Source organism: Columba livia, chromosome Z (assembly GCF_036013475.1).
Source record: "Columba livia isolate bColLiv1 breed racing homer chromosome Z, bColLiv1.pat.W.v2, whole genome shotgun sequence".
Lineage (NCBI taxonomy): Eukaryota > Metazoa > Chordata > Aves > Columbiformes > Columbidae > Columba > Columba livia.
The window spans coordinates 10,575,948-10,592,006 of NC_088642.1; the positions used below are offsets into that span (position 1 = coordinate 10,575,948).

At 43.8% G+C, this 16,059-nt stretch overlaps 1 protein-coding gene across 4 annotated transcripts in view; it reads left to right on the plus strand.

Annotated features, from left to right (window-relative positions):
- LOC102097598 (phospholipid-transporting ATPase ID) overlaps positions 1-16,059 on the plus strand; it is a 91,977-nt gene that overhangs the window by 15,893 nt on the left and 60,025 nt on the right. For all 4 annotated transcript variants that reach the window (XM_065047147.1, XM_065047146.1, XM_065047148.1 and 1 more), the window contains exons 2-3: positions 3,820-3,898; positions 15,119-15,177. In XM_065047147.1, coding sequence (XP_064903219.1) covers positions 3,856-3,898; positions 15,119-15,177 — 102 coding nt within the window. In that variant the 5' untranslated portion in view covers positions 3,820-3,855. The remainder of the gene's footprint in view (positions 1-3,819; positions 3,899-15,118; positions 15,178-16,059) is intronic.

Here is a 16,059-nt window from a genome sequence, read left to right on the forward strand (position 1 = left end):
CAGGAGTATAAGCCATAGCTAGACAGTTTGTAGAGCACTGTAGGTAAAAAAGCCTTCTATAGTGAGAAGGGATAATTTATTCATACCTTATCCCCCCAAATCCCCATAAAAGAGGAAATGGAAATCTGGGCTTTACATATTTTTTGCTTTAGCCTTTGGAAATATGGAGAAGTAACATATGTCCTGTTCAGCAGAAGAGTTGGACATGTATGATTATTCAAATACTGTGAGCCCTCATTGATTCCTGAACAGCACAAGGTACTTGTAGTAAACACAAATGAAAACAAACAAACAAACAACAACAAAACAAACACACACCCCCATGAGCAAGCAACAACAAAACACCAACATCAAAACAAACGAACACAAATAAAAACAACAACAAAATTACCAAGTGGAAAATGTAACAACACAAAAAGCCCAGAAGGGCTGACACAGGCTTTGGAAGGCAATTTGAGGAGATTTAGGCAGTGCTTCACTTTGCCTCTGAAAATAGCTGGTGCCAGGGAAAATGAAGGCAAACAGGAAATTGCATTTTTTTTTGACTATGGGAAGTTTTTGTGTGTTTTATGGGTTTTCAGTTAATTCAGGAATATGAGGCCGCGAAAGTGTTGTACCAAAATTTGAGAAGTACTTCATAACACGTGAAAATGAGATGTGAGAGAGATCATTTTTTCCAGAGAGCTCAAAGGGAAATTAAAACCACAGCAGCGTATGTGAGTGATATGAGGCTGAAGACCCATTGTTACAATTTTGGAAGGGAAAGTGAATCTCAGATTTAAAAACCAGAGAGATACGTGAAGAAAACTGAACGGGGACACAAATTTTGATTTATAGTGGAATCTGTGAAAAAAAAAATACCCAGAGGGAGGTTGTTGGAACAGGTGCAAAGATGTTGGACCCTGCAAGGTAGTACTGAGAGTCCAAAATACCCCAAGAAAATGACCTGGAACTGAAAAAAAAGGTTAAGGTCAGCCAAGAGAGCACATCTGTGTGGAGAAGTTGTGGTAAATGACACAAACGGGGGCAGAACTTGAGGCACCACCGAAAGGGACAACTCTACCCTCATTTGCGTAGGTTTGTTTTCACAACCGCAGCCGATGGTCAATGAACTCTCAGACTGAAAACAGACACCTGGAAGTGTGAAGGTGTCCTGGCACAAACAGGGCTGTGAGCAGACATGCACAGAAGCTGTAGCCAGCGTGAGAGAGGCTTGCTAGGTAAAGGAGTATGAGGATTAGGTGTGTGAGTCAATGACAAAGCAGCAAAGGAAGATATTTGTGATATTATGAAAATAAAGGGTACACCTTAATGCAACAGGGGAGTGTCAAGCCCTTAATGCCATCGTGTGTGTGCCCATTGAATTCTGACACATTCTCAAATTGCAGTGTGGTTTGGGCAAGCCAGGAGCTGAGTTTTGCGTGAAGAATCGGGTCAGCTTGGGAAGGATTTGTAACTCCTGGGCTTTAATTAAGTAAGCAGCTATGCTAAAGCTGTGCAATAGAAATGAGGTGCCAGAAATATAATGGCTGCAAATGGGTATGGCAATGTTATCACCCACATCTGCCCTGAAAGACAAGGTTTTACAGGAATGGTGAGCCTGAAAGGACATTTGTGCTGGCCATGATGGTAACTTAAATTTGCCACTGAGCAAAGACGTTCAATGAATGCAATCCTAACCAAATGCACTGTGAAGCTGAATAAATTAAATATACCCTCCATGAAAAAACAGTCTTTTGTTGCAGTCTTGTCATACTGCAGTCATGCCAGAAAACAGTGATTAAAGAATCACAGTAATTAAAAAAAGCCATGTGTCAGGGCTGAATGAAGTTTCAGGTTTTTATTTGTAAGACACAGATCTTAACTCCATTGTTTGCTGCGTTTTATTACTGCTGTACTAAAGGCTTATAACCACCTTCTCTCCTCTTACCCCCTCTGCTGTCATTATATGCCTTGTCAATTGAGTACACAGCTGGAAGAAATTTGGTAGTTACAGATGATAGTCTTTACAAAACATCTGGCAAGTACAGCAAAGTCCAGAATTCATCAGTATAGCCATATGGTGATTACAACCAATAAACCTTTCGCATCCTTGTGCTGCCAGTGGACAGTGGTTATCAGATCTGTGGCTCTTGGTGCCCTAGCAAATCTGAGGTCTTTACCTCTGAGTGTGTGCGAAGCTTGTCTCCCTCTTCCCACCAGTTTATGTCAAGCTCTCAGCCCTCATTAGGAGGCTTTTGTAAGACATAATAGTAATTCTAAAGCATGGAAGAAATTATGTTGAAAATAATAGACTGAGCTCAGTGAGGGATGAAAAACAAGACTAGTCAGCAGCATTGAGAAAGCTTTAGGTTGTGGCATTGAGTATTTTAACTTTAAGCAGTTTAGCTCCACGGACAGAGGAAGTTTTGGGGACAGGTGTTGCTCAAGCATTTGTTTGGGTGGGCAGAAGCAAGTGGCTTTATGTGAGTGAATAGAAAAAGGATCACACTCAAGCACAGAGGCCAGAGGGGCTCCCGAATGCTGCGGCAAGTGGCGGGGAGACCTGCGCTGGGGCTGCACCGTGCTCAGGGTGTGCAGCAGTCGGCTGGCTGGCTGGCCTTTACCTGCTGCTGTTTGCCTTATCTCAGGCTCATTGAATTGCAGCTGCTAAATATAGCTTTGCTTTAGCATCTGGAATAGAGATCTGTGCAGAAATGTTCAACATATGCAATGATTGCAGAGTTTTCCTTAAAGTTTGACTTTCTGAAAAGATGTGAAGCCCAAGCTTGCATTGGGCATGGTCCAGTGATGATGTATCAGGCTTGCATTGGAGCAGTGGCATAGCCTGCATGTTTATTTGCATGTTTCCCAAATAGAATGTATTTGTTATATTTGCCTCCTTAGGTACCATTGCTCTGCACAGATAGCACAGGATAAAGGGCAAAAACTTCTCTCTGTCACTTAGAAAACTTTCTAAATAGATTGTGATCCCCTCAAATGTCTCAGCTTGGCTCCACTGGCCAGTTAAGCAACTGGTGCAACATTCCTGTTGATTCAGACTCATGGTCAGCCAAGCATGCTGGGCAGTGCCAGCTTTTCCCATGCTCACGGATCCTTTGCAAGCTGTCAGCATAAGCATCACCATTAAGTCCTTTAAATAAACTGGGAGATGTGTGGAACACTGGAAGTTTCATTCCTGACAGGTTTTGATGAGGTTTTGTTTAATGCTCAATTCCTCTGTATATCAGGATATACTCAATGCCTTAAATGCATTTCTGGTGCCTAGCTTTTGGCTTCTGGGATAGGATGTTTGCAGCCAGAAGGGGAGAGGTTCACCCCGAATACGGAGGGTGATGGGCAGATGGACAACAGTGTGAACCAGCACATGTTGAGCACAGGCAAATGTACAGGAAACAAGTGCTTCCCGCTGCTTCCTCCTCTTCAGGGAGGCTGGTCTTGCTCCGGGTAGTCACACAGTTCCTCTGTACCTTAAGTACAAGCCTTGTGTGCATATGTCTCCTTTTCATGTAGGGCCAAGTTAGTAGGAATGTCCTTTTCAGTCTTTCCCAGACCAGCCCCTTCTTTGTGCCATGTCAGGAGATGAACAGATCAAAATGTCCAAGGTAAGGCAGCACACACTGATGCAGTGCAACTTGCAAACCTGAGATGGTTTTGCATTTTAAAAGGCACTATGTGATAAACTGTAGCTGTTTGCCAGGGTGCTTAGGAGTTTGGTCTTCCATTTTTTGGGCACAGGTTTATATGAATGTGCTGCATCATGTCATGCTATGGGACTAGAAACTCCCATTGTGAATTACCTTCTGTTTTCTCTTGCAGAAGTTCCATGGAGTTGGACTAAAATAAAGTTTTGGGATGTCTCTATTTGGATTGAAATTTGGAAAGAAGAAACTGAAAGGTGAGTGTGGTCTGGTAATGCTATTGTCATGGGTGATTAAGTAAGGAACATAAATGCAGCACACATGCGAGCCTTTGAGTTTGTGTTTGGGTGCACGTCTTACAGTGGCAGAGCAGGCAGGGGAAGACACACTTTCTTTATTTCTCCTGCATTTCATACCCCCTTGGAGGAGTGCTATGAACTGTGTGCTCGTGAATGGGGGGGACATCATCAGCAGAATGGGCTACAAAGTTTGTGCTGTCTCATGGCTTGGGGAAGCTGAGCTACAAAAGTATTTTGGGGGAGTCGGTGGATGAGCAATGCATAGTGGCCTCTCTCAAGCAGTTTATAAAATATGCTAGAAGCAAGTTAGTGTGAAGGTCTTATACAGTCTTTTGATGATGAAATACGTTGACGGCAATGGCTCAGACATTCCCTTCAGTAATAGGTAGGAAGAAGAGCAGAGTACAGAGGTGCACCCTAAGAGTACCCCAAAAGCTGCTGAGGGAAACACTGACTCTGGAAGAGAAACCAGAGCCTACATAATTGCCTTCCTGCGAGCTCCACCCAAAGAAATGGGTGTGGAGATAGGGAGTAGACATCCTCTGCAGCATGATCCATGCTGGACTTTGCAGCAGAAATCCTTGGAGAGATGAATGCTTGGTAAAAGTCCATCAGGAGGGCTACTAATGTATCCTTAAAGTGGGCCAGCTCCTTAGGGTGCATCTTCATCAGGCTTTGCAGCAGGAGCCACTAAACTGGGTCTCATGTTTTATCACTTCACTTCCAGGTGCAGGGTATGATCTCTGGTCAGGGATCCAGGTCCACAGATTCTGTCACTAGCCTTTCTTTTCCAGGGTGTTCCTCCCTCTATTTAATGAACCCAGAGACTGGTGGCCTACCTGTATTTTGACAAAAAATTATTTTTTTCCCAACCTCTCAATAGCTCAGAAGTCTGAATTGCTTTTTCCCAAAGGTTTATTTTTGCGATTGTGCTGCTGTTTCTCCTTCCTGGCACAGGGTAGATCGTGAGCTGTAGTGTTAAGACAGGACTGTCTCATTGATGCTCTGAAAATCCCAGGAGAGGAGGTTGTGATTTGTCCTGGGGAAGGTTCTCTGCCAGCCTGAGTTCTCTTTCTCCATCTTGGTTTTGGAGATGGGGAGCACAGGCTTGTCTGTGAACCACCTTCCATGCAGGGCATTCTCACTTGTAAAGCAGCAGCTCTCTGTTTATCAAAAGGATTACATTGCTATCTTGGGAAAGTTTTGTGTTTTGCTTGGTCCTGTATCTGAGTTTTAGCAGGCAAGTTCAGCCTCCCTTCAACCGTATGCCTAAGAAACTCATATCTTCCTAGATATAAACCACATATTTCACAGGGAAAAAAAAACACATTTATTTTCGTATTTTATGCGCTTTTGATCACCAGTTCAAAAACAATGAGTTCAAACTGGGTAAGGGAAGCTGGGGTGATCAGGGAAATGAGGCGCTTCCATAACAGGAATCTAAAAGAGCGTTTGTCCCTTCCCTTTATTTTTAATTATTTTGCCTTGCAGCCCAAAAGCTGAAAGGGCTATGATTGCTCCTTGCAAACATTTCACTGGAGTAAATGCCAGGGTTGAAGTGCTATTTTAATCCAGGAGTTTATAAGCCTTTGTATTTGGAGAAGTCCATGGGACTGTGCTGCTTGAGAGCAGACAAGGCTTTCTGCAGGGAACATCTCATGCACTCATCTTGGAGGGACAGTACTGCTCACAGAAGGACCCAATTTCTATTCCAAATCCAAAGTTAGGTGACAGTTAACCTTACTGGAGAGCCATGCTTGTGATATGACTTCCATGGAAGGGAATGGGTTACCTCAGGCGTCAGCTGTTGAAACTGAGATCAGGATTCCTCCCATGAGAACCAGTGATACTTTGCTGTTTCTTCCCAGCAAGACATGGATGTTTCCACATGAGCTAGGATGCAGGCAAAATTAGGAGGTTTTTTTCAGGATAGGTATAGTTTAACAAGACAGGTTACATGGTCTGTATTTCTTGGAGATAAGAGTAATTTTTTTAAATAGTTTTGTGTTCACAAGGAATCAGGGATATACATAAAACTCAACTTCACGGAACAGTTGTGTAGTGTCAAGACAGACACACAGACTGTTGGAGGAAACCAGTTCCTAGATGACTGAACCTTAGTGAAGCTCTTCAAGCTGAAGTGGGGATGTACATCTCTTAGGTAGGCTGCAGTGCTATTTCTGTGGCAGAGATGCCTGAGATCTTTTACACCGAGGTTTAACCTACAATAAACACCAATGAAACAGAAGGGAATGGGGATGCTTTCAGTTCATGGAGTGTGTGGGAAGGAACTGGTGATGGCTAAAAATGTGGAATATCTCTGCTCACTGGCTTGATCTGACAGCAGCTTAACTCAACATTGGAGCTTCGTACATCAAGGATAGGGGTTGTCAAGCAGTATCTATGACACAAAGAGAGACAGGGAACAGAGAGAACTCACCTACACAAACAACTTTATCCCAAGGTGTGAGCTTCCAGGCAATGGCAAGAGTAGTCACTGCCACAGCTTAGTCTCTGTAAGCCCAGCCTAGGGGCCCTGTGAGAGGAAGGAGAAGGATATAAATTGAGCCAAGGCTTTTGGAAAGCTCCACTAGGTTTTCCTTCTTTCTGCTAGGGACAGGCTGCTCTCCAGGGCAGCTGGGTTTTGAGGAGCTGGGCTCTGGGCAGAGCTTGGCGGGGGTACCAGCTCCCTATGGAGAAAGCAGCCGAAAACTGACATAAAGCTTGGCTGCCTTCTGGGACTCCTGTTTAGATCTAATAGGAAATGTTTTACCACAACAGACTTTGAGTATTAAAAATGTATTTATTTTTACATAATTTCCCATGGGGGCAATAACTGTGATTTGAAAAACTTCTCTAAGTTTGTGTCAGAGCTGTATTTATTTTTGTGTTTTTTGCATCACTTCCTATCACTTTGTATTGCTGTTATTAACATGTGCAATCGTGTCAAGCTGTGGCAGTACCAGCACGTCTAGGAGATACTGTTTTCTAGTAAAGGGAATCATATATGCCAGTCTGTCACTGTCAGACTAGGATTTTTTTAAATGAAAACAAATTACTATCTCAGCTGCTTTATTTGGCATGCTGATATGGGTCAAAATATTGTGAACTATGACAAAAACCAGGATACAAAGTGATATAAAATTCTAAACCAAATTTGAAAAAAAAAAAACCACAAATTTTAAAATTAAAATTTTCCAAAATGAAGAAGAGGTGATTGTTACTGCTATTAGTAATATATTTCAAAAAATGCATACTTTAATTCTGAAGTGGACTGAAAACAGACGTGAAAAGATGGAGATGCTTCCCGAGAAGTAATCTGTTGCAAGGCATTCCAGTTATGTTGTGAGTCCTCACCCCTTGCCCAGAGCCAACGCAGGTGGGTGAGGTGTTGCCAGGTGGAGGAAGGGAAGGAAAACCGGAACTTGTGTTATTGTAGGAGACAGGGAAAGAGAGAGAGGAGACAGCCCTGTTCCTTCCCAGAATAACCTAGGAGGCAATATTTTCTGGTTTAAGGTTATCCAGCACTTCTTCCAGGCCTGTGTCCCAAAAGTGGTGTTTGACCGCAAGTGTTGCTCACGCTGGGCAAATCTAAGGCATCCATTTGGAGCTATCTTTGCTTGTTTTCTCTCTCCTCCTAGTGATAATATAAATATTGAAGTTTATCTTATTAAAAATGCACTAGACCTGAGGCAGAAATAATTTCAGTTCATCCTTAAAATTTTTTATTTCAGACCTTGCATCCGCTCTATGAAAATGAAGATGTCAGTACCTCTCCCAAGAGGGCCCTCTGTTAGTGATGCCAGGATAAAAATAATTTTGTATTAATACCATGGGCATATGATATGTTTTACCTGTGTGGGAAATTCCCGTTGCCACGTAGCGTTTGTTTAGTGCTAGCAGGAGGCTGGGCTCAGTACCAAGCACCAAAGACACAATCCATGACCACAAAAGTGTATTTCAGCATTTAATTTCTTCAGAAGGAAGAAGGATTCGTGTTCTTTCAAGGCAAAATGACATAATAAAGAAGATCTTTATTTAATAATGGAGGAACAGGCAGGAGGGAATAGAGCTAAACCCTTTTATGGTGGTGTCTCTGAATGGTCTTGCCGCAGGTTTTTTAAAAATTAAATCCCTCACACTTAGTACAAGCTACTCCATTTCAGAGATGAAAATGCCTGTGATTGCCAGCATAAATCCTCTCCAGCCACAGCAGCCAGAGAGGCTCCACAGAACAGAGAGCATCTACACATCAAAAATGCGCAGTTTTGTAATGTGGATCCCTGGAGAGCCCCTCCTTTGACTCAATAATAATTAAAAAAAACCCAGACACGTTGGTTTGCCAGGCAGCTGGGCATGTTCCTGCTGTGACTTTCCCCTTCCCTGTTTCCATCCCGCCGGGTTCTCACCGCTGCTCCTGCCCCGGCCACGCTGGCTGCACCCTGCTCGGCTCTGGCTGCGGTTCAGGGCAGGGATGGGCTTGGGTTTCGTGCCGCAGAGCAGCTGGCGCACCGACACCAGGCAGGTCACAGCGTTAGCCTGGCACTCGGGTAATGAGAGTTCGGCTTTTGTCTGTGCCCCAGGCTGGCCATGAAATGTAGATATTCAACCAGTGTGAGCCTCAGACACATGGTGTGGCTCTTCCCTTCACCCGCGTATCCTCTGATCCATGTTAAATGTCGAGCTTGCTGGGTAAAGATCGCTGGTTTTGATTTTGGATAGAGTTTGCTGGGTGCAGCTCTGATCCCAGCAAGGCACTGCTGTATTATGAATGTGAAATATTGTGATATTGCTGCTGTAAAAAATAATCCTGTTCTGCTGGCAGCTCCACCCTGGTACAGTGCCTGCAATGGAGATCTTGTTGCATGGTTCCTTCATCTCTCATGATTGTTTTATGGTGCAAGGAGACTTTGGCTGTTAGCTTGTAGAATAACGTCCCTAGGAGCAAAGATTTTAGTTACCTTGCCCTCTCCCATGGATTTGCCTTTCAGTGCACACTGTCTTTCTCTGTTTTGAGGGGAGTATAGAGGACCCGACCATGTCAGGTTTCAGTTACTTGTGCACAAGAAATAACAGTCCGGTAAACACCAGAAATAAGGGGTGAGATTTCTCTGCCTGTGAAGGGATGGGTGATCTCCTGGGTGGCACTTGTGCTGTCGCTGAGATGTGATACCGAAGCTGTCCCACAATGATGATAAGGTGTCCAAAAGCAGAGTCAACAAAAGTAGGAGGGGACGGGGTGCAGTGGAAGGAGGAACATTATGAGATCTGAAATAAAAGAATGTGCTGTGGCTGGGGTAGGTCTTCTGAGACTGCTTACAGCCTGTTGCAGGGGCAAACTGAATTACAGTGTCAGGAAGGACAGATTCATGCCCTTGGGACCAGAATAACCATGTCACAGCTTCCTTGGCTTGGTATAAGTGAGGTTAATAGCTTTGCTGAGAGCCACTCTGCAAGGGAAGCCAGGATCCAGCTCCTGGATACCCCTCTTCATAGCTGGTCCAGAGCAGCATTCATGCTCTTGAGGTCGCTTGTATAAAGGGTGGAGTAGAGATCATTATTTTTACAGAGTTTATGTTGTCTCTGTTCTGTTGTCAGGCTTAGTTAAGCTGACACTCCCCTAATTGGGCTGTGTTCATTTCATGCATGAGGTATGAGGACCTAGTTTGTGTATGACTTGGCAAAACCAGGCAGATCTCAAACCTCCTGTTTCTTGGAGCCACAAGACATAATATCTACAAAACTTTTCCAATAGCCTATTGAAAGCACTGCTTTTGGCATATGCTGCTTAGCATAAACCAGAAACAAATTTCCAGGCTGTCTGACCAGATCTTGAATGTAACCTTATGCAGGACTTTTCCATGCAGCAGTACTAAATGGAGGAGGCTGGTGGGATAGCCAGTTACATTTATAGCTGAATTTTGGCATGGGTTTAATTTTATTAAATACAGATGTTATTCTGTGGTTTAGCTCCTAAATCTGTCTGCCTGAGAAAACATCCACTTTCCCAGTGACTCGGTCTCAGTGGTTAGACCAAGAACTGGGCACTAAGCCATATTTATGTATGCTGAGTTTCCACTGATGAATAATTTTAAATAGTTTTCAGTGGCAGTGAAATGATAACTTGGAGTACAAACCCCATTCCTTTTTTCCAGTGATTTGTGACTGCAGTTTGCAGAAGCAGGAAGTTCGAGTTGATTAGAGATACAAAGAAGTTTTCAGAAATTAAATACTTCTCATCTGATAGCCCTTCAGGTTTCCCCTCCCTTTTTCCTCAGTGCTTTCAGAATCAACAGGGCATGATAAGACATGCATGCTTGGATCTACAGCCAGAATACTCTGAGCTGTGGTTTCAAGGTGAAACTGGTGTAATGCTTGTCTTTCCCTAACTTTTTGTTTATTGTGATCACCCAAGAGGCTTCATTTCTGTCCAAACCGTTCCAGAAACAAGTAAGAGTTGCCTGGTCTGTGACAGCTGGGAACTGCTGGTTTAGGAGGCACAGCAGTAGGACCTCACAGTTCTCTGTTGGTAAAAATAAAACCACCAAAGCAGTGTTGCCCTGTGCATGTGGTCAGTGGTGGTTCTCTTTTGGTGTAGCCAGAGCACAGAAAGTTCTGTCTGCTGATGTTGTTGCATGAGGCACCCTTCACAATTCCTTGTGGTTGTTCTTGCTTTATCCAGAGGTGTTGGCTGTTATCCAGTAAAAAAAAAAAAAAAAGAAATTCTTACTACAGAAATTAGCCTCATATTTTAGCCTTTAGGGACAGGTGGCTGTGGCAGGACAGAGACTTCCCATTCAGTTTTGAACCAGGTTCATAACTATTTGGAGCCTTCAGAAGAGGGTTGTCCTAGAAAATCTGCCGCTGGGTACCATGCAACCATGACACAGGAGAGCAATGCCTTGAGTGAGTTTCATTTGCCGTTTCTGTTTCATGTCCCACTGCTTCATGTTTTTGTGCCATCCCAAAGCTTTTTGCAGCTGTTTGTGAGTCTCACATAAAAGCTGCTCCTCATGCAGAGCGCATCCCTCACTGCGGTGGGAAGCCAGGCGCTTTTCCTCACTGCAGCAGGTACATGCATGGTTTCTTTCTAGGAGCATTTCAGATCCTTGGATTCAAATGCATATGTTAAATGGCTCTTCCACAGCTGTACAGACCCTGGGGGACAGGCTGAGTAAGGGGGACAGTTCCTCACACCCCCCGCAAGCCCTGTGAAGACCAAAGGAGCTCACAGAACCTCCACCTACTACCGGCAGCACTTGGATTTCTGTTTCTGCCTGCTGTCCCCTCGAGGGCTGCCCTGCCAACAAAAAATGGAAAGTCACTGAGGACTTCAGAGTCTCCCAGAAGCTGCTGCGTGACCCCAAGTCTCTGTCGTGTGCCCTGTGTGATATGTCCTGGCAAGAGAATATGTACCCGAAGGTCTCCAGCCCAGATTAGCAGTTCTGGATGTCTTCATAACTCTCCCATCCACCATGTATTTCTGTAGGGCCTTCTGGCGAGGCAGCTGGGTAGACCTGCTGGCTGTGAGCAACACGGACAGTGTGGTCCCCTGTGAGTGCTCAGCCTTTCATTTCAGGGTCACCACAAGTCTTTGGCTTCCCTGTGCTGCTCCACGTGAGCACATGGTCTTCCCAGGACCCGCACAGGCTCTGCGAACGTGCCTCTGTAGCCCAGTAGGTTTTCAAGCTGTGTCATCTATTCCTCTTTACATTAAAGCTGTTTATCTTTTTTTTTGTGGCATTTGTTCCAGGACTAGACCTGTAGCCCTTGGGGAGGGGATCAGAGTAGCACTTGCTGTATAGGAGGAAATGTGCAAGTGTTGGGAAGTTCTGTTTTTAACAAATAGCTTTATCTTTCATCTGCTTTGATAATACTGGTTGCTCTCAGGAAAATTCCTCCAGGGGCACATAACACAATAGCTGAAGCCCTGCAAGCCTGGACCTCTTGAGCTCTGCTTCTGTTTTCCTCTGGGATGTCAGACAAGTTACTCTGATCTCTCTTTACATTGTTGTCTCCATTGTAAAAGAAGAGAAAAATGTGTCCAAGGAAAGCAGTGAAGGATTAAGCACTTTGAGGGTCTTGAATGAAGCCTCTGTGTTGGTCTGAATCACCCAGTAGGAGCAGATGGCAGCTGACTTGGAAATGTCTCACACAGCTAGATGTGCCTAAAGAAAGTAAAAAGCACATTTACCTGCTAACATAGCTTTAAATTAGTAATTAGAGGGCTTGATGAAAATAACCCACAGAGAGAAAAAAAAAGAGAGGTGATTTGAAAAAAAGACTTGAAAATTAGGGAGGCTGTGTTATTTATAGGGTTATTGGAGGAAAAGGAGGAAGGATAGCAGTTCAATGCACTGAATAGCTCAGACGCTTGCTAATGCCAGAGTGAATAAACAGGAAGAACTAGATGTCTTAACTCGTCATTTAATAGGTATAATAGACACATGCTGAGATAACTCATGAGGCTGGAATATTAATAGAAAAGAATAAAGCTTATTCTGGAAGGGTATCAGAGGTTTTCCTTGTATGTCCATATGCTCTGAGATCCAGTGTGAAGAAAGAGATGAACAAATAGCAGATCTCTGAATAATGCTACAAGGGTAAACAACACAGGCACAGCAAACTGAGAAGGGCAGTCTTTTGTGAAAAAATAATACGTAGTTTTCTGAGCATAGTGGTAAATGAAGAATTCTAGTTATGCAGAGACAGAGAGGAGCACAGGGGAGCACGACCTGTTCTGCTGGCACAGGGTTTTGGTGCAGAGGTTGGTAATTTTTTGGAGCTAGAGAGGAGGCTGTTTCAGAACTGATTCCCTCCAACAGGGAGGAGCGACCTGGTCCTAGGAAAGCAGGAGGGAGTGTAAACAGGAATGGTTATGAAATGACGGTACGATACTTAGGAAAATATGACAATAGCAAAGTGTTCAAAATGGACTTTAAGAAGGAAATCTTCAGTAAATATGAAGAACTAGTAACTGAGATCTCATGGGAAAAAAATCTGGGGTGGAGGGAGAATTAAGCAGAGCTGTCTTTTCCTTAAATAGTTGATATCAAGGGCACAGATGTAAGTTACCACCTTTCAGGGAAAGGCTTGGAAGGGTAAGTGAAATGCCAGAAAAAGCTATTGAGGACGTAAAGGGCATTGAAAGTTGTTCTGTAAGAGTTGGGATCTCTGGGGTTCTGTAACCATTCTAGTAAGAGGGCGATCAAAAACAGTTCATGTCTGCTACTCAGTTAAAAAAGCCTAGCAAATAATGTTAAGAAATATTTTTGTTGTTGTTTGTTTTCCTTTAGACGTCTAACGTAATAGTTGCCAGAAACAGGAGAAGTGGGGAGGTTTGGGCATGGAATAGAGAGGGAATGGGTTGGCTAGGTAAGGCAGATGATGTCCTGAGGCAATGATGACTTTGAGAGTTTCTGGTGCACACACGGCTTAAGTTCAGAAAACTGGGAAAAGAACAAGCATAATATCTATCTTGAAACAGGGGGAAAAGGAAAGCTGAGTGATTATAGATATATTAGGTTCTTTACTTGGTTAAAGGTTGAACAATCCAACAAACCACTTCAAAGCAACTAGAAGTGTGTGTGTGGGGGAAGAAATGATTAACAGTCAGCAGCCCTGAAAAACTGCATCAAACCAAAATTAATTCTGTATTAGTGGTAGCCAGAGGGCTTTTGAATTAGCCTTAGATAACTGCCGGGTGTCTTGACTGTCATTTATGGCATTTTTACAAGTAAACTGGAGATACACGTTCAAGATAAAATCACCACACAGTGAATGCCAAACTTTTCAGAAAAAAAAAAATACACTGACAATGGGTATCAGTGACTGATTATGGAACTTGAGAGATTCATGATGGATGTATCCTGAGTCTGGTATTCAATATTTTCTTCTACATCTTGGCTGGCAGAATAAAGAGCATACTTAGTAAATCTGTGAATGGCACCACGCTGGCAAGAGCTACAAGCACACTGAAAGATAGGATTAGAATTGACTAGCTGGAGAAATAGTCTGAAAAAATTTGGATGCAGTTCAGCAGGCATAAATGAAAGATTTGCATTGCCTGATGAGGCATAGGCTCTGCCAGAAGGGATCTGCCAAAATGGATCATATTCTGGAATGCCATCAGCTGCATGCTGGTGGTGCATAAGGATATAATTTTAAATTACTTCTAGGTGAATTTCCATGTCAAATATGCATTGTCTACAAGACAGATGGAGTGTCCCTTGCCCTCTGGCCAGCTTTGGAAAGGCCTCAGCTGTGTAACCAGAATGAGGTGAACTAGCTGGGAACCCCATTGGAGAGCAGCAAGAGTGATGTTATTTCTGACAGACTGACCCATAAGAAATGACTGAAGAAACTGGAGTTGCTTCTATGCTTGGGAATAGAAGACTACAGTAAGGCATAACAGCCTTCAATGCATAATGTGCCCTGTGTCTTTGGCAAGTAGAGCAAGGAACCAAGGGGGAGCAGAAGAGCATGGTTGACCATCCTGGGAGAAGATATAATTTATTTAAATTGAAGTAATGAGTTTTATGTCAGATAATGGGGAAAAACTCCACCAGCAGAAGGACACTGCAGTCCTGGAATAGGCAGCCTAAGGAACAGTCATCACTGGAGCTTTCTAGGACATTTACTGCGAGTGACAGGCATGACCCTGTCTTGAGCTGGAGGATAGATATGATGACCTTTTGAAATCCCTTCCAGTAGGTTTTGATTTCACAATAGCTCTTGTGGTGATGTCCCATCTGTGAGATGATGCTATGAGATGTACTTGTACTGGAGGAAGGTCACGAACAGTAGACTGATGGCAACAGCCTCGGACAGTTCAGGGAGAAGAGAGGAAGCAGAGTTGGAATACTGAGTACCACTAGTTAAGCATTAATTCTTACCCAAGAGAAGGTGAACACCCTGTAAAACCAGTGGTGGCATTGCAGTGGGATGTGTGCAGGGGAAACTCAGAGTATGGGCTTAGAGTGCTGTGGTACCTGTCCACAGTGCTGCTCCATCAGTGTCATCACCAAGCTTCTCAGTTCCCTGACATGGGGTGGTTGCACAGAGCACAGATTCCTGGTGACATTGTCTTTTAGCAGCTCTGCTTGCTTTTCCTGATGGATGTCTGTATTGACTGTGCTTACCTTCAAGCATGTCTGACATGTTTTCTCTTCTTTACAGAGGAAGAGAGACAACTTCAAGCAAACAACCGGGATTTTAATCTGCAGTTTGAATATGCTGTAAGTAACCAGCATATGTTGTTTCATGCAGATGTTGTCACAGATGCAGCTACATCTGCTTCATGTCTTGCGTGTTGTTTCAAGGGGGTGATGTGACTGGATGCTAGCTATGATGCTGCAAACAAGGCAGGGATGTGTCAGATGAACCTCCAGAAATGGTTCATTGCTGAGTCAGCCGTAGGCAGCTCTGCCTTTGGAGTCAGCCCTGCAAAAGGGCAGTTGAAGGAGATGCTGGAAGAGTGAATGCAGTGATTTCTCACACTTCCAGAAAATTATTTGTGAGTCAAAGCTTTTGCAGGATCAGGCTTCAAGGCCTTTCAATAACGGAACCTTGCGGGGAGTTTTATGCTGGAAATGTGTCTTCATTTAAAGGAAAACATGAAAGGAAATGTGTCAGTTCCTCAGCTCTTGCAGTGAAATCCTCTCTGGCAGGAAGGTTTTCAATCTGGCCTTTGTGGCTTCCTGCCAGCTTTATTTCCAGCTCCTTAACAGCATACTTAAGTTCATGTCATGCCCTGAAATCTGTGACTCCAAGGAGCACTATGACACGGGCTGGCTGTGACCCAGGTCTGCCAAGCTGTGGTGCCAGGCAGCTCCTTGAGAAACTTCATTTCCAAAGCCTGTGGACCATTTGCTGATGCTGTGTGCAGAGAAGAGCTGGCTCAGTTGCTAGACCTGTAGTGACTGGTTGCGGGGTCATCTCCTCCTTGAAGCAATCCCAAAGCTCCATTCCTTCGAAGTGTTTGCAGCTGCAATTAGTTTTGTGAACTTTTTTTCCTCTGCATATCTGAAATCCAATGGTAAAATTCATCCTTCAGTTTTACTCAGGAGCGCCTTTGAACCATGTTTTGGTTTAGGAACTTCACAAGTATTTTCTTGGTA